The 18,063-nt window shown below is 44.3% G+C and overlaps 1 protein-coding gene across 1 annotated transcript; it reads right to left on the bottom strand.

Moving 5' to 3' along the window:
• Positions 1-1,441: 1,441 nt before the first annotated feature.
• LOC309346066 (phospholipase A2 inhibitor gamma subunit B-like) lies at positions 1,442-13,548 on the bottom strand. The gene is made up of 6 exons (XM_081869742.1): positions 13,257-13,548; positions 10,425-10,543; positions 8,819-8,935; positions 5,078-5,230; positions 3,395-3,520; positions 1,442-1,772 (listed from the first exon to the last, which is right to left on the bottom strand). Exons 2-6 carry the CDS (start codon positions 10,468-10,470, stop codon positions 1,579-1,581), a joined length of 636 nt encoding a protein of 211 aa, XP_081725868.1. The 5' UTR covers positions 10,471-10,543; positions 13,257-13,548; the 3' UTR covers positions 1,442-1,578.
• Between the last annotated feature and the right edge of the window lie 4,515 nt (positions 13,549-18,063).

Genomic DNA, 18,063 nt, shown 5'->3' with positions numbered 1-18,063 from the left:
TTGTTGTTGCTACTGCACACTATTATTTTCCTGCTTTGGTTGATGTAAGGCAGGGGTGGGGAACTGGGTGGCGGGTCAGATCATGAGCTCCCCCTCCCATCATAGGCCAAGCTCGACGGGTGGGTGGGGTCACTCACATGACATCACAATGGTACCTGGTGACATTTTATGCCCACAAGGGGGTCTTCAGAAGCCATGTTCAAAATGCTACATTGTACAGCAGTGCTTTGAAAGGATCTTCTGAAGATCTGACATTTTCCCTTTCTTTATGAATGACTTTCCTTCTTGAAACCAAGATTGACAGTGCTTGCAGACCCCCTTTCAGTTGAGCCAGGTTTTTGCCCGCCTCACATTTGACGTGTGGGGCAGGTGGATGTGGCTTGGCTGAAATGGCCTCAACAGGCCAAATGGAGAAGCCTGGTGGGGATAAGTAGGCTTGTGGACCAGAGGTTTCCCACTCCTGAAATAGTGCTGACACCTATCTATCTATCACTAGTCATGAAGGCAATATTGCCATCTAGTGACTAAAACATAAAGCTGTTTTCAAACAATGGTTCCTTCTGCACCTAAAACTGTTGCTAAGGCTGATGCAGCAACAGTTTGTACTTATAATCAACTAGGATCATCATACCCAGCATTCCTTGGGACTTCTAAGAAATTATAATAACAAAAATCAGTGCAGTTTTGAAATCAGTGGCTAAAATTAGTGCAGTTTTGAAAGGTTCAGTCTGCCACCATAACTCAAAATGGCATCCACCCATATTCAAACATAGACAAAACCTTACTCCTTGACCTCATGCAAAATCTGGCTACAGTATCTGTACTAGTGTCCAAATGCATAAAGAACTTTCCAAAACAGAGAAGAATACGGTGGTACCTCGGTTTAAGAACAGTCCGGTTTAAGAACGATTTGGTTTACAAACTCCACAAAACCTGAAATTGTGTCTTGGTTTGAGAACTTTACCTCAGTCTAAGAACAGAATCTGAATGGTGGAAGGGCACTGGTGGCGGGAGGCCTCATTAGGGAAAGCACACCTTAGTTTAAGAACAGTTTTGGTTTTAGAACGGACTTCCGGATTGCATGCTAATTGCATGCTTTAGTCACTATATGGCATTAAACCCTTCACCAACTGGGTCTCTGCTTATTCCTTTGAACCTTTGGGAGAAATAAGATTGATTAAATTGCCTGGATAGCTCAGTTGGGTAGAGTGTGGTGCTGGTAACACTAAGGTTGCAGGTTTGAACCCCATATGGGATAGCTGCCTATTCCTGCATTGCAGAGGGTTGGACTAGATGATCCTCAGGGTCCCTTTCAACTCTGCAATTCTGTGATTCACTATTGTCAGTTGTGAGGAACTGGAGGAACTCTGCACTAAAATAAAATGTCTTTCTGCCACAAGGGTCTAATTTTTTCCTAACAAATAAACACAGCTGCCATGCATTTAACATGTCATTTGTTTTAATCCCAATATTAATTTTCACTGAGGAAAGCAGTAAAGGCCAAAGTGCATTCAGAGGAAGTGGTTCATGGGTGAAAGAGGAGGCAGAATTCAATGGGGGAGTTGATGCAGGCAACTTTTACAACAGGATTCTCCGCAGCAGGAGCCCAGAGAAGCTTGGCAGGAGGACAGCAGTGGGTTGAGACGCCTTGGAAGACTCCATCTTATGAACGACATCATAGCCAACCGTAAACTCAGAGTGTTTGCTATTTTCCGAAGCACACACAAACCTCGTAGTGCAGCCATTCGAAAGCCTCTCCGTGGGGGTTTCATCTGGATATGGAAGACAAGATATGGGTTGCCGGGACATTATTGCTTGCGACTGCTCTCCAAAAAGTTGCTCCATTTACTCTATTTGAAATGAACCCTGTGTTTGCCACAAAGCAAGGTCTATCTACTGCTCACCAGTAGAGCTCAGCCCATCTATCCAAAGCCACTGACTCACATGGGAATGATCCACAACCTTGATCCAGCTCAATACATTCCATTTTTAAAATTATTATTTACAACATAAATCCACCACAACTCAAACGAATCCACCGCCATTAGAAATGAACATAACATAAAATAAACATAAAACAAACAACAAAATAAAAGACTTCCTTTATCCTGTACATGGCTTCCTTATTTACTTCTTGTGAACTATTTCGTTTATGAGTTGTTATTACGATTTTTTCAAATTATGACTTAAAAAGAAAACCACAAAGTCTCCTGCAGACATTAAACAAAACAAGTCCAGGTGTGTATTTTAGGGCACTGTTTTGAGAAGTATTCTTTACATTTCCCCCATTCTTTTTGAAATTCTTGTCTGGGGAGTGCCCTAATTCCCTCTGTTAATCTAGCCAATTCGATATAGTTTAGTAATTTATCCTGCCGTTGCATTTTTGTTGGCACGAATTCCTTTTTCCAATTTCTGGCAATTAAGGTCCTTTCATTCCAATGGGGCTTTTTGCAAGAGACCTTCCTGTAGATTGCGTCTCACATGCCTTAAATCTCCCTCGCTCTGCCACCTAAGGGTAACCAAAATCCAATATGTGTTACAGTTGTCTCACCTTGCCTCAAGGAAGAACCTTCATGTAATAACAACAACACTTGCAAAGACCTCTCTTCATTAAAAACCCAAGAGCAGTTTACACAATAAGACATTAAAATAAAACAATATCTTAACAAGTAAATGGCAAAACCAAAAAACTACAATGTGTTGGAACCATCCGCACCCATACTTTCTACCCCCTAAATCTGGAGATTCCCCACACAATTGATGTAGCTCTACTATTTAGATTTTCAAAGTGTAGGGAATCCCAGGATATAGAGAGGAGAAAGTGTGGAACAGCGGTAGTTGGAGGAGAACACCTATCAGGGACTGTACAGAGGAGGAATGGTGGGAGCCGCCTCCCCCTTTTTCTGAACCTTCCCAAGGGCAGGAGGATAGTATTGATTTAGAACAGTGGTTTGCAGAAGGGCATAGTCCAGAGGGGGAAAGCTGGGAAATACTGGGTGAGGAGCAGCTAGAAGAGGAAACACTAGAAGAGAGACAGCTGGCAGATTCAGTGTCCTTGGACAGCACTCCTGAATGGGAGGGGGGGAGAGATGTTTTGATTTATGAAGTTATCTTTTATTTCTAAGATGCTGAGCCTGTGCTGGACAGCACGAGACATTGCATGGATATTTGGGATGTATCTTTGATGCTCATGTGATGCTTTTTTGTAGAGTTCTGCCAGTAAAATTTTGAATTATATTTTGATGGGTCTGGACAATGCTTCATATTTCCAAAAGGAGCCCGTTCTTATGCTTCCAGTTGCTCCAAACTGTGCTATATCAATATCTGCAATAAATACCCACCCGCCTACAGATCATGGAAGAAATGAACCTGCACTGCGGAGGAAATCACTTACTGGAGGCCCTGCCAAAGCCGTTGGTTTCCACCTTGGTACAATTTGCCATCTCAGTGCTGTAAGTGCCTGAGCAGGAGGAATTGGATGGGTTCAGCGTTGTATTGGCTCTAGGCTTTAGCGGTGGCACTGAAAACAGAAACAAAAGATACTCCAGGTCAGCTCAAGGACTGGACCAAAAAGAAATACAGAGTGGGGGAGGCAGGGATCTTTTTCAGCCTGAGGGTCATGTGAGCAAACAGCCTGAGCCTCCACCATTTCCTTAAGTCAAGTTGTCACATATCACCTGCCCCCCACCCCCAGAGCTACAATTTCCAGAGCGGTTTCACAGTCAACCCTTCTTCCCAGTGAACTGTCTTGAAATGGAAGCACCTTCTGCTTTTGGTCTTCCTGAATGCAGAGCCTTGGAGCGCACAGTGGCTTAAAATTTCCCCACCCATTGTCAGGCACCAGGTAATCTGATCCCCCCACGGTAGGCTGCCAGGAATAGATAGATAAGGAAAGCTCTTACCAAGGTCTTTTATTCAATATTCACAGAAAGAGGCTTAGAAATGCAGCCTCTTGGAGTAATGGCGTTGCTCTGAGTAATCTCCACCCCACTTCTCTCCTCAGTTGTTGTCAACAACACCACCCACTTTATGGTGCCCGCTTAAGGCCATTTGCCTCCGAGCCTTTTGCTCTCCTACTTTCAATGCTCACGAGGTTCTGGGAGAAGGTGGGTCTGGAATGCTTTCTAGTGATAATGTGTCAGCCAGCTGCTCCGGCTCTGCTTCCCCTTCCTCCTCTTCCATTATTTCCCAACTTTGCCCCTCATCTGCCTTTGAGCCGCAACCTTCCTCAAACAACTGTTGTAAATCTATACTGTCTTCCTCTTCTCTGGAAGGTTCAAGAGGCGGTCTCCACCATTCCTCCTCTGTCCAGTCCCTGACACCCATGCCTATTGGGTGCCTCTAGGTTGCTGGAGACAGAGACCCTTTGTAATGAATGGCATGGTTTGTATGGGCCTAAAGATGGCTGAAGAACACCACAAAATGGATGTGATGTCTTTGAACTGTCAGTGAACTGGTCATGAACTGTGTTGTAGGAATGGTACAGAACAGCACATACAAGAAGAGCTACACAACATTACATTTGAGGTAAGATAAGAGTTGTGAGATGATGCCAAGGACAAGGATGTGAGATACCAAAAACAAGGAGTAAGGAGTTGTGTAATGCCAAGAATCAGATGAACAACAAGGTGTATATCTGGCAAAGCCCTCCAGCCTAAGACGTGTGCCAGACATTTGACAGTGCTGTTGTGTGCCACCCGTGGCTCTTACTGAACCTGATCAATTCAGTGAAGAGTGAAGAGTGGTGAGTATGAAAGGTGTATGAACAGATGTATGGTTGACTGCATATTCCTTGCCTTGACATGTGAGTTAATCAATAAAACTTATTATAGAGGCAATCCAATATTGGTTGTCTGAGGTTTACTTGTGCCTTCCTAGAGTATACTGGGTCACATCTATGTGAAACACCTAAACAGATGAAAAGAACCTAATTGGTCATTACACCTTCTGCAGAAGTAGCAGTGGGTCTTCAGCCTTCCCTGACCCCTGCACCATTGGTTACACGGAGTGAACGTAAGGAAAGGATAAGGATAAGGAATTTTGGGGAGACGGACCAGCATGAAATTTATATACGTACGTTGAGGAGTGACTTGTCTACAGGTCTTTCCGGTGCAGCAGACCCAACTGGACCTGTAGGTTCTTCCTCCCCCCATATCAAAGTAAGGTGGTGGGGCGTTGCACCAAAAAGTGGAAGCACAGCTTCTCTCTACGGTCTGAACCACCTTTCCGTCTTAAGTGGCCAAAAAAAAAAAAAAAAAGAGGAGAGAGGTTTATTTAGCAACTAGCAGCTTCATCTCCAGAGCAGCTCTGATTATTAATAGTATTTTTTTTTATTTGCAAATTTAACAAAGAAAAGGAAGGGGGGAGGGGGAAAAAGAATTAAAGAAAAGACCATAAAAGGAAAAAAGAGAAAAAAAGAATAACATCAGATTAAGGGTAGTATATAAATTTAATAAATAATAAAGTAAAATAAAATAATAGGAACACACAAAAATTATCCATTCTCATTGCAGGTGCATCAACCATCAACAGGTGTCTTAAAGTTTAACATCTAAGTTAATATAAGCCCTTCATATGCGCATATTGATGCAGAATTGAGGCCTATTGGAAATACATTCAAATGCAGGCAGGGCCATGAGATCCTCAGCCCATTGTGGAGCAAACACAGGGCTTTTATCCTTCCAGGCTTAAATTATAGGTCTCTTAGCAACCATAAGGGCTAACCATCCACTTTTGTTGTTTAGGAATTATAAAACAAACAAAAAATCAGCATAATTTGGAAAGGTTCCTTTCCCCACTTGCTTGAAAATGGTTTCCAACTATACTCAGTAAAGACCAAAACCTACTTGATCTCGGGAACCATTGTGGAAAAATTGGTATCAATATATTAAGAAGTGTCTGAATGGGTATCATAGAATTGCAAGGTTGGAAGGGACCCTAAGGGCCATTTAGTCCAACCAAGGACTTTCCACAATATATAGTAGAGTAGCAGAACGCCCATTGTTTGTTTGTAGGATGCATATTGCAAAGACCCAGGGGTGCTCTCCCCCAGCCAACGCACAGGCTCTCTGTCACTTATGTGTGAGTCGCACGAGGATTATTCACAAGTTACATTCAACTTGTATATAGGGCTGGGCGATATCTGGCTTTCAGCATCATGACATACCACCTTCTTACCATCATGATAGAGTGATATATCACGATGTCTGAAATAACACCGAAAAAGGCTGAAAAAGTGGCTGGGCTATGGAGGGAGGTAGGAGCAAGCAGGAGGAAGGGAAGGGGGCTGCCCGCTTGCTCAGGTGAAGGAGCTCCTGTTCATTCCCTCCCTTCACAGCCCCATCTGCCTGCCTTCACCTGAGCAAGCGGGGCGGGCTGCCCTTTTCCTCCTGGTCGGGAGAACAGGCAATTTGAGCTGGCTGTACATCATGGCTCCCGCAAGCACAGAACAACCAGATGGGAGTGACATGCCCTCCAATATTTCTCTGATGCAAGTAGGGACATCCCATTCCATAATGATAATTTTACTATTTATACCCCGCACATCTTATTGGGTTGCCCCAGCCACTCTTTAAATACACACACACACATTTTACTATTTATACCCCGCACATCTTATTGGGTTGCCCCAGCCACTCTTTAAATAAACACACACACACACACACACACACACACACAGAAGAGTGACTAGTGGGGTGCCACAGGGTTCTGTCTTGGGCCCGGTCTTATTCAACATCTTTATCAACGACTTGGATGATGGACTCAAGGGCATCCTGATCAAATTTGCAGATGACACCAAACTGGGAGGGGTGGCTAACACCCCAGAGGACAGGATCACACTTCAAAACGACCTTGACAGATTAGAGAACTGGGCCAAAACAAACAAGATGAATTTTAACAGGGAGAAATGTAAAGTATTGCACTTGGGCAAAAAAAATGAGAGGCACAAATACAAGATGGGTGACACCTGGCTTGAGAGCAGTACATGTGAAAAGGATCTAGGAGTCGTGGTTGACCACAAACTTGACATGAGCCAACAGTGTGACGCGGCAGCTAAAAAAGCCAATGCAATTCTGGGCTGCATCAATAGGAGTATAGCATCTAGATCATACTGTGTCCAGTTCTGGGCACCACAGTTCAAGAAGGACACTGACAGACTGGAACGGGTCCAGAGGAGGGCAACCAAAATGGTCAAAGGCCTGGAAACGATGCCTTATGAAGGACGGCTAAGGGAGCTGGGCATGTTTAGCCTGGAGAAGAGGAGGTTAAGGGGTGATATGATAGCCATGTTCAACTATATAAAATGATGTCACATAGAGGAGGGAGAAAGGTTGTTTTCTGCTGCTCCAGAGAAGCGGACACAGAGCAATGGTTCCAAACTACAAGAAAGAAGATTCCACCTAAACATTAGGAAGAACTTCCTGACAGTAAGAGCTGTTCGACAGTGGAATTTGCTGCCAAGGAGTGTGGTGCAGTCTCCTTCTTTGGAGGTCTTTAAGCAGAGGCTTGACAACCATATGTCAGGAGTACTCTGATGGCGTTTCCTGCTTGGTTGGACTCGATGGCCCTTGTGGTCTCTTCCAACTCTATGATTCTATGATATATATATATCCATTTTTCATTTTCGTTCATTACATACATCTCAAATTCTTAACATTTGCTATATACCGTACTCCTCTCTCCCTCCCCTCCAAGACTTCCCCCAACTTGCGTTTCTGATTTGTTTCTATTTTCACCTGCTTTGCTATCTCCCAACAGTAAAAGTTATTAATAACATAACATCAAACCTTAAAAACATAAAAATAAAATAAAATACATCATCTTATTTCACTATCTTCCAAACATTTTCTGATGCTAATAATGTGAATGTTTATTTAAATCCTGCCATCAAGTCTATTGCCTTTCTTTGTTTCTGCAAATATAATATGAATGGTTCCCAATCTTTTTCAAAGTCTGTTGTCTTTTTCTCTTAGTCTTTCTGTCATTTTTGCCAGTTCCTGCCCCAGCCACTCTGAGCAGCTTCCAACATATATAAAAACATAATAAAACATTAAACATTTTTTTTAAAAAAACTTCCCTATACAGGATTGCCTTCAGATGGCTCAGGAGCCGCATAATGCCATACCCTCCAACATGTCTCCAATGAAAATAGGGACATCCTCAGGAAAAGTGGGACATTCAAGGATCAAATCAGAAACCGGGACAGCTTCTCTAAATCAGGGACATCCCAGGGAAATACAGACACTTGGAGAGTCTGGAGTGAGATGCACTCTGCTTGCGGTGGCCAGGGAGCTGTGATATATCACTAGCTCAAAAAGTCTGAAGCCAGTATCACAATCTGAACTTCATAGAGGTTTCAGACGATGAATTGAAACATCACCCAGGTCTACTAGCATATAATCTGGGTGCCTGTGCACTCAAATAGTTGACCTTCCATGACAAAAATGTGGATGACACACAGATGATATAGATCCAAAATGTGGGGAACATTTTGTTCTCCAGATGTTGCGGAACCACAACTCCCACCATCCCTAACCATTGCTTGTGCTTGCTTGGGGCTGATGGGAGTTGTAGTTCAGAAGCATCCAGAGGACCACGGGTCCTCCCCACCACCACTTTTCTTGAGCAAAAGATAAGTGCTTCAACCTCAGTCTCCTGAAAGGCATTGTGAAACAGAATGCAGTCTTCCACCCTGGCCATGCAGAGCCCCATCCTGAGCTGAAAAGTCCACTGTGCCATCTATACAGGCAGCAGCTGTCAGTGGTCTTGCCTAAGCCCACCCCCTGCCCTGATCTGGCTTGCAACCTCTCCTACCCACCTATGGTGCTTTCCGTCAGTGTGATGAGGCAGGTTTCTTTGTTCCCAGGACAGGTCCGCACGCTGCCAGTGCAATTGGTCCCATTGGCAGTACAGATTTCGCACTCCAAAGAAGCAGCTGGAAGAGGGAAGGACACTTTTTAAAAATGAGATCAAATGAAGATACTTTTGTGCAGGAATAAGCCATGGATCACCTACTTTTGGGGTACCCATGTTTGTGCCCATTGCAGGGTTCGGGGATCAGCCAGAGAGTAAGAGTTTACACATAGATTTAAGGAGAGACATCAAGTGGTCAAACAGAGGAAGGAAATGAATGATTTTTAATTGTTGTTTCTTGTTGCATCACAGTGTGGTACGCTGGTTTGACATCAACTGATAGGAAGTGCCTACAGAGGGTGGTGAATACAGGACAAGATATTATGGGATGTCCCGTGAATCCGCTGGATGAAACAGCAGAAGAACGTTGCCTCAGGAGAGTGAGGAAAATTCTCAGGGATGATTCACACCCTGGCTGGCACTTTCTTGATTTCCTGCCCTTGGGCAGAAGATATAGAAGCATGATTAGTCGCACCAACAGAGTAAAGAACAGCTTCTATCCGTAGGCTGTTAGGCTGCTGAATGAAAAGATAACAACAGGGAACTGACTTTCAGGTTTGGTGGGTGTGCGTCAGTAAACGAGGGGAATTAATACTTAGTGAGCTGAGTCGGGGGTGCTTGTGTAATCTCACTGTATACAAGTTGTACAAGTGACAATAAAGTATTTCAACTTCTTAGTGTTTCTTAAGCTACTTTGAGGGGGTTTTAAGAAGTGAAAACAGGTGATGTTATTATTATTGATGATGGGAGTTAAATGGGGGTTTCCTGCTTCTTTATTTTCATATTATCTTTGGCTGCTTTTTGTCCCTTCATTCCCAACGTAATGGGCTGGAGCATATTGTGAGCATGGCTTCAATGATTCCTAATAACTGCCATGAATCATCAGTATTGTGGACTACAATCTCCTCTCTGTCCGTCCACACATTCAGCTTGAAAGGTGTTCCCCAGCAGTACCTGATCCTTCTTTCTTACTGGCAAATGGTCACAATTTTTTTTAAAAAATGTTTTGTTTTCTTTGCAGTTTCTGGGTGCACATCTTGAGATAACATGGATGTCTCTACTTCTTATAGGCCTTTCCATATCCTCTTCTGAGTGGCTTCTGGTTTGTTTTTGGTTTTTTAAAAATACTTTTAAGCTACTTTGAGGTGGTTTTCAAAAAACCCCAAAAGCAGGATTTCAGACACAGTATGTTCTCAGTCCTATCTGGAGATGCCAGGAACTGAACCTGAGGCCTCTTGCATGCAAAACCGTTTATTATTTATTATTTATTTTATTTTTAAAATTTGTGTACCATCCTATACCCGCACATCTTTTGCAACGTAAAATCACAATTTGGAAAAAAAAACAAAAAACCAGGAAATACAAGTTGCCTTCTACCAATGAGCTACAGCCGTTTCAGAAAGCTGCATTATCCATCTTGCATCAATACCAATCCTGTGACACAAGCTTGGCTCCAAATCTATTCATCCCAGAAGGAACAGACCTCAAGGAGACTCCCAGATCCTCCTTACCTGTCTTTAGAAGTGCAAAGAAGAAGCATTTCAGGGCAGCCTGCATAGTGATGGGAAATAAGAGAGCACAAGAACAGAAGCTCTCTCCACGATGTGTCAAAATTCTTGGTACCAAGGACCTGCAACGACATACAGAGGAAGTGTCGACACCAGGTGTTAGCTTACCAAAGTGTGCATTTAAGCGCGCAAAAACACGTAAAAAGCCAGGTGACACCAAATTACCTGGGGGAAATCCAAGATTGCAAGAATGGGGATTCCCCTGGCCTTCCAGATGTTATTGTACTTCCTACCAGCCCCAGACACTTGATGGGGCGCTCCTGAGAAATGAACTAGCTCCTTCTCTTGCAGACACACAAAATCAGACTTCTTTTCCATAAGGGAAGTGCCAGAGAAAAGCATGGGAAAATGTGCGCTAACACTTTGGTGATGCAGTATTGTACAGCCTTCCCACAAGCAAATCTCAACAAATGCTCAATAAAACTAAGCAGCCAAGGCCGACAGAGCGCCCCGCAATTTTTGCACAAGCAAAACAGAATGAATGCTCAGTGAATGAGCTCTGCCATGCAACCAAAACAAAAACAACACACACACACACACACACACACACACACACACACACGAACAAAAGAAGTATGTTTCTGGGTGCCACCGCACACAGAGTGACTGTACCTGGCAATGCAGGGTCCAGCCGGCGGGGGGGGGGCACCTTTGCACCTCCTTCACCTTCTAGAGAGATCTCACACAGTGGCGGCATCCCATGGGATCTTGCAAGAGGGAAGAAGGATGAGGCCTTAAAAGGTCTCACTCACGTGGGCTATGGAAACACTTTGTCTGTAGTGAACTTTCCATCCACCCTCTGCATGAGAACTTCACTAGGCTATTTGGGTTGCTGGTTGACAGGCCAGCAAAGGAATTTTTTCTTCCAACCTTGAGGGGTTTTCACCTATCCCTCAGTGACCTAAAGAGTACTTTTGTTAGGCAATGGTCGGAACAGCAGCAAAATATGTATTACCCTTTTGGGTGTACAGCCACAGCAGCGATTAACTCTCCAATGGTTTGATTTCACCCCCCAAAGGTGCACTTCTCCATTGTCTCCTGAGACAGACGGATGCCAACCAACCAAGGTCTGTTGTATATGGCATTGGGCAGGATCAGTAAAGCAATGGGGGCCTCCATAACGTGTCTAGGGGAAAATATTGGCCATACACACCCTAAGATCAGGTTAGGGCCCCCGCATGACTGGAATCTCTCATCCCAGGCACCCACTGAGGCCCTGGACATTTGGCTTCCACCATGTCAGGGCTCAGCCCTGGAATATTCTCATGGAGGAGAACTCAGTTCTTACCAGCAAGGACTGAAGCAATGGGACCATTGCCCTACTGCCATGCCAACCCCACTTTATGCTGTGGTCTATAAAGATTTGGTCTGATTTTTACCCAACCCCGCATCCTGTCCCAGTTATTTCACCACACAGGGCCACAGATTGTGCCTGCCTGGGTCAACCCATGCCTTTTCAGAAGCTTAAAATTGCTTTTCTGGTTGAAAATAAGAACACTGCCAGACTCGCATGCTCATAATTCGGGGGGGGGGGGGGAGAGGGATCAGAGATTCAGCCCGCAATTCTAGAAACCTTTCCCTGGAACTAAGTCCTGTTATAGATACTGGGATGTACTTCTGAGTAAGCAATGTTTACCACTGCACTACAAATCCCCAGCAAAGACACATGTTTAAAAAGCAAACAGATTTATTAGGGGATGTTATATTAAATAGAAATCCAAAATTCTTTTTTTAAAAAATGGGGGGGGAGGGGGAGAGGGAGAGATAGAGAGAGAGAGAGAGAAGGAAGCAGAAATATACCAAGAAAGGAAACCTGTTTCCCAACTAGCATAGCACTGCTCCCCGCCATCTCATATTGGGAGCACTACTTCTGATGAGGTTCAAAACGATACTATAGAGGGATAATTTCTATTGTTTTGAAATGCATGTGCGTGATCACGTGTTTGAGAAATAATAAAGCCCCTCCCCTCTTTGCTCCGGCAACAGATTTAAATTCTGGAGATTAATTCCATAAGATTCACTTGGCAGATTTTTAAACTGAAGGGAGGACTACAGTTCCATGATTTAGCTTCTAAAAAGGGGTAGGTGGCCTTTGACCCTTGCGATGTCATTGGACTCCCACTATGCTATGCTGTTCTCTGGTTGATAGCCACAGGTTCCCCATCTCTGGCCTGGAAAGCTTAACATAAATCAAGCTTAAAGTAAAGGCTGAGCCTATCCTTTATGCATCAGCTTCCTCTCCCTAGTTCTTCATTGTGGGCTTTGTCAGATGAGAACTATTATATGAGCTGCTGCCTTTGCGCATTAGGAAAGGTTGCTGCTTCACATTTGCTACAGCAAGACAAGGCTTCCCTGCTGGAGCAGAGCTGCAAGAACGATATATTTCTACAGAACTAGATATCTCAGGATTCAGCTCCTAAGCTAGAAGTTTCTCCATCAGTCTTCCCCAACCTAGTGTCCTCCATGTTTTGGACTACAACTCTCATCAGCCATACCTAGCAAAGATGTGGTGGCTGAGAATGATGGGAGTTGTAGTCAAAAACCCAAGGAAGGAGCCATAAGAACATTAGAAGAGGTGTCCCGGATCAGGTCCAATACTCTGGTCTCATAGTGGCCAAAGAGATACCCACAGGAAGACCACAAGCTTGGGGAATGCTGTTCTACAGGACCTTCTCCTGATCTTCACGTTTCTCCAAGATTAAGCTCCTGAAATGCATGTGCCTGGTTTCTTCTACAAAGGATGGCTAATACATTGAATAAATTGGAGTCCCCTACCTTCTCCTCCGACAGGCCAGCTGTTTCCCTTGATGCTTTCCCACTGGGACTGAGATGTTTCTGCTCTCTTGCAAACTGCTCTTCTTACTTGTATGCCTTTGGCTAGTTTGCCTGCACTTCTGTTGCAGCCAATGAGATAAGGATGGCTTCTTTAAGAAATGGGTGTGGGTGGGTGTGTTTAGACTACTGACTGCACCATTAGTGAGTGGGAATTTAAAGCAGGATTTAGATCAGCTGAGCCTCCTGGGAATGCTGATTATTATGATGAACACTATCAGCAGGAGAGGAGATAATAAGGGGAGGGGAGCAGTTTGAGCCCCTCTGAGAACACAATGATCTGACTCAGTAAAAGCCTCTTCGTGTGTCAAGCATGTTTCTTCCTTTTTAATGAACTTAAAAACTGGATTTTTGTATTGAACAGAGATGTGCACCAAACCTTTAGCTTATAAACTGTATTCGGAACCTAACTGCAATCTAGCGTTGTATCTCAGTTGCTGAAAGTCCCAGTGTCAATCCCTGGCCTCTTCACGAGGGGCTAGGAAAGATTCTGTGTTTGATATCCCAGAGGGCTGCTGCCAGCCAGTGCCAGTGATACTAACCGAGATGGACCAATGGTCTGATTAGCACAAGGCAGCATTCTGTGTTTGTTGGCTGCAAACTCACCCTGCTCTTCAAATGTAAGTCAAGCAAAATCATGGGACAACTCAGTTGGTAGGGCATGAGACTCTTGATCTCAGGGTCAGGGGTTAGGGTTAGGGTTGGGCAAAAGATTCCTGCAATGTAGGGGGTTGGACTAGATGACCCTCGTGGTCCATTCCAACTCTGCAGTTCTATGATTCTAAGTCTGGGGTGCTGCCAAGCGTTGAAGGGAAAATACATAGATGGCTCTGGCCCCATCTCCATCTACTTGGCAATAGGCCTTGGCTACAAATGGCCATGGCATGGGCCATTTCAGAGCCAGCCCGAGACATAGGTAAAGGTAAAGAAGGGACCCCTGACCATTAGGTTCAATCGTGACCAACTCTGGGGTTGTGGCGCTCATCTCGCTTTATTGGCCAAGGGAACCGGCGTACAGCTTCTGGGTCATGTGGCCAGCATGACTAAGCTGCTTCTGGTGAACCAGAGTAGTACACGGAAACACAGTTTACTTTAAACGCCGGAGCGGTACCTATTTATCTACTTGCACTTTGACGTGCTTTTGAACTGCCAGGTTGGCAGGAGCAGGGACCGAGCAATGGGAGCTCACCCCGTCGCGGGGATTCGAACCGCTGAACTTCTGATCGGCAAGTCCTAGGCTCTGTGGTTTAACCCACAGCGCCACCCACGTCCCAGTGCATAGTTAAAGTGAGACACAGTGCATAGTTAAACTATGGAACTCACTCCCACATGAGGCAGGGATGACCACCAATTTGGATGGCTTTAAAAAGGGATTGGGCAAATTCATGGAGAAAGTCATCAGGGACTACTAGGCATGATAGCTGTGCTCTGCTTCCACAGTCAAGAGGCAGCAACGCTTCTGAATATCAGGTGCTGGAAGCTGCAGGAGGGGAAGAGAGCTCTTGTGCTCAGATCCTGCTTCCCATGGGCATCTGATCACCCACTGTGAGAACAGGATGGGCCATTGGCCTGATCCAGCGGGATCTTCTTATCTTCTTATGACACTTTTCTGCCTAACACAAAGCAGTAAATGGTAGTTGCCTCCCAAGTCCAGGTGCATAGGTCCCAAAGCTAGCCCAAGTGAATTTAGCCCCTGGGGCAGAAGATTCCACAATTGCTCATAACGACAGTAAGAATAGATAAAATAACAAACGAATTTGCAAGCCTTTCATGACACCCAAGGCCTGGGGCAGTTCTCTCACTGCATCACAGCAGGGCTGGCCATCCCTGCAGCCATTTAGCTGGATGAGCAGGTTGCTTTTTACATTATTCACAAAGAGGGAAGAGACAGGAGGAGAAGGCATGTACAAATATGCAGTCATAACATGCAGTGTAACCCTACCCACATTTTTTTTAAGCAAACCTGATAAACCACCCACCCACCCCTTTTAAACATTTGAAAAGCTGCTCTTCTTTGGAAAACTTGAAAAGACATGTGGGTTGTTGTTGTTGTTGTTGTTGTTGTTTTTAAAAAAGAAATTCTGTATGAAACCTTTTTTGAAAAGACAAGTTTTTTTAAAAAAAAAACAAGCGCAATGGGTGAGTATTAACATAACAGCTTAAGACAATTTGATAAATGATGCACGGTAATCACCTTAGCCTGTGGTTCCTGAAATTTGTTCTGTTTGTGCAGATAAACTATCAGAGATAGAATGCTACAGGATGTGTTGTTAGTGTGTGAAAACAGGCAAAATCCAAAATCCAAGCTGCTTGGCACCTGGCAAATTTCAAATGCTGGTTTTTACTATACACGATTATGTCTTTAGCCATGATCCCTGGAATGTAACCCCCATGTAAATTGCAGGTTTACTGTATTGCATTTTATTGCACTGCGAATTGAATTCTATAAAAATCAACATAATGCAATGGGTGGACCTGTTGCAAAGTTCTTCAGTGTAACATCCATCAGCTTGAGTCTTAAGGCAGATTCAGCATTAAAATTATTCATCCTAGACTCCCATTAACTTCACTGCTAATCCTCTCCACTCCTTCCAAGTGCTTTCTTACCCGCAACCAGCTGCCCTCCAGTTATTTCTCTCTTTTTTGATATTAATATTTTATTGAAAAGTTTTCGGCTATAAAGAAATTAAGTGATACAAAGAGGGAAAAAAGGAGAAAATATTCACCCTGCTCACCATCCAGGTGGACCATGGGATTATAAGAGCAATGAATCAGTCGCTCAGTCTGCTGCCCCCACCATTCTTCACACAAATAACATGGACCACTGAATGAAGCTTGCAGACCACTGGTGGTCCCTAGACCACTGTTTGGGAACCCCCACTATAGGCCCATTTCAGGTAAGGTGAAATGTTTTCATGAACTGTGGAGTCATTTACTTAAAAAAATACCATGCATTCCGATTTATGTACTTCCTTAGTACATAATTTTTTCATTAGAAACAAGAATTTCTGAGGTAGATTCTCATGAAAATGTTTTTGCCCACCAACACCCAAGCATTCCCCCCCCCTTGGTTTGGTTTACTAAAGGGAGATCAATATTTTCAACAGCATTTTCAACAGCATTTCAACTCCTCTTGTGCTTAGCAAAGCTTTTACTGTCCTTTGTTTCCATACAATGCCTTCAGCCTATTTGTAGGGAAAGTAGAAAGGGATTTCCTATGCATGGCAGGTATGTGTTTGTGGGGAAGTGAAAGACGATAGCATACCCTCCTACATTCCTCCAGTGAAAATAGGGAGGTCCCATTCCATAATGACGATTTTACTATTTATACCCCACACACCTTACTGGGTTGCCCCAGCCACATGTAGGCAGCTTCCAACATATATAAAAACATAATAAAACATTGGACATTTTTTTAAAAAAACTTCCCTAATACAGGATTGCTTTCAGACAGCTCAGGGGTCGGATAACTCCATACCCCCCAACATTTCTCCAATGGAAACAGGGACATCTTAAGGAAAAGTGGGACATTCTAGGATCAAATCAGAAACTGGGACAGCTTCTCTAAATCAGGGACGTCCCTGAAAAACTTGGGGGGTTGCAATAGTCCCTTATATACAGATCATAGCTGTCAACTTTTCCCTATTTTATGGGAAATTCCCTTATTCCCTTATTCCGAATAGGATTCCTCGCAAGAAAAGGGAAAAGTTGACAGCTATGATACAGATCTCAGAGCTTGTTCCCTGAGACATCTTTTAACAGCCAAAGCAGGCTGGACCCTGACTGATATTGTGTGTTATCTGTTGGCAGATCACAAGGATGCCATTGCAAACAAGGTTGCCATCTTCGCAGGAGCAGCTCAAAAAATCCTAAAAGATATCTGCCATGGTGCGCTTGAGGAGCGGGTCGGGGAAAGTGCTCTGCTTCAGCGGAGAACACCCATCGCAGAAAACGAGAGGGAGGGGGCGCGAAGGCGACGCTAACCCCCCGAAAAAAACTGGAGAGGAGGTCTCCAGCCGAAGCATCGAGCGGAGCAAAAAGGGGTTTCCTGTTACTTCATACCACAGAAAAAGATATAAAAAACAGTGAGGAAGGAGGACAGGAAAACCTCGCGCTAAAGAGACTACACTCTCGACCGTGAGACTCCTCAAGACCCGGCAGAGCAAGCACCAGGTTTCTCATTTAAACTAACTGACGCTGAGAAAAGTCACCCCATCAAAAAAACGGGGGGAGAGAACCAGCAACAACAGAAAGGGGGACTGGTAAGCTTTATTTTAAGTAAGAACAGTGATAACAAAAAATTATAAATGAGGCTCACCGTGTGGTGATTTAATCAAGTTGTGTGCAAAGAACCCTGCGACGGAGATTGCAGAAAGGGAAAGGGATATTGACTAACAATGCATCAATGCGAGATTAAGAAAGGAGGGGGAAGCGAGGCAATAGCTGAGCTGGGAAGAAGAGAGGAGAAGGGACATAGGAAAGTTTACATAGCAGAAAGAAGCCGTGGAGAAAGCACAGAGGCTGTAGGAGACGTGGGAGGAGCAGGACGTCGAGGGAACGCAGGACAAGGAGGGAAGAAGCGGAAAGAAGAAAGAAGGCAGTGGACTAAAAGCGACTGAATAGGGAAGGGGGGATACCCACGAGTTTAAGGAGGAGAGAGGGTAAAGGGACAAAGAATTTAGATTTGCTACCAATTTGTGATGGTCGGTACTTGTTTCGTAAAGGCGGGCAAATGAAATCGCTCAGACAG

This window comes from Podarcis erhardii, assembly GCF_964252035.2.
Source record: "Podarcis erhardii genome assembly, chromosome: 7".
NCBI classification, from domain to species: Eukaryota; Metazoa; Chordata; class Lepidosauria; order Squamata; family Lacertidae; genus Podarcis; species Podarcis erhardii.
This window is presented reverse-complemented; position numbering and strand designations above follow the sequence as displayed.

Bases quoted from the DNA above. Each gene is read 5' to 3' on its own strand.
- LOC309346066 (XM_081869742.1), bottom strand. From the start codon at position 10,470: ATGCAGGCTGCCCTGAAATGCTTCTTCTTTGCACTTCTAAAGACAG. The intron at 3,521-5,077 runs GTACGTATATAA...TTCTGTTTTCAG, and splicing joins TAGACAAGTCACTCCTCAAC to TGCCACCGCTAAAGCCTAGA. The intron at 1,773-3,394 runs GTAAGTGATTTC...TTCCATATCCAG, and splicing joins CGGCTTTGGCAGGGCCTCCA to ATGAAACCCCCACGGAGAGG.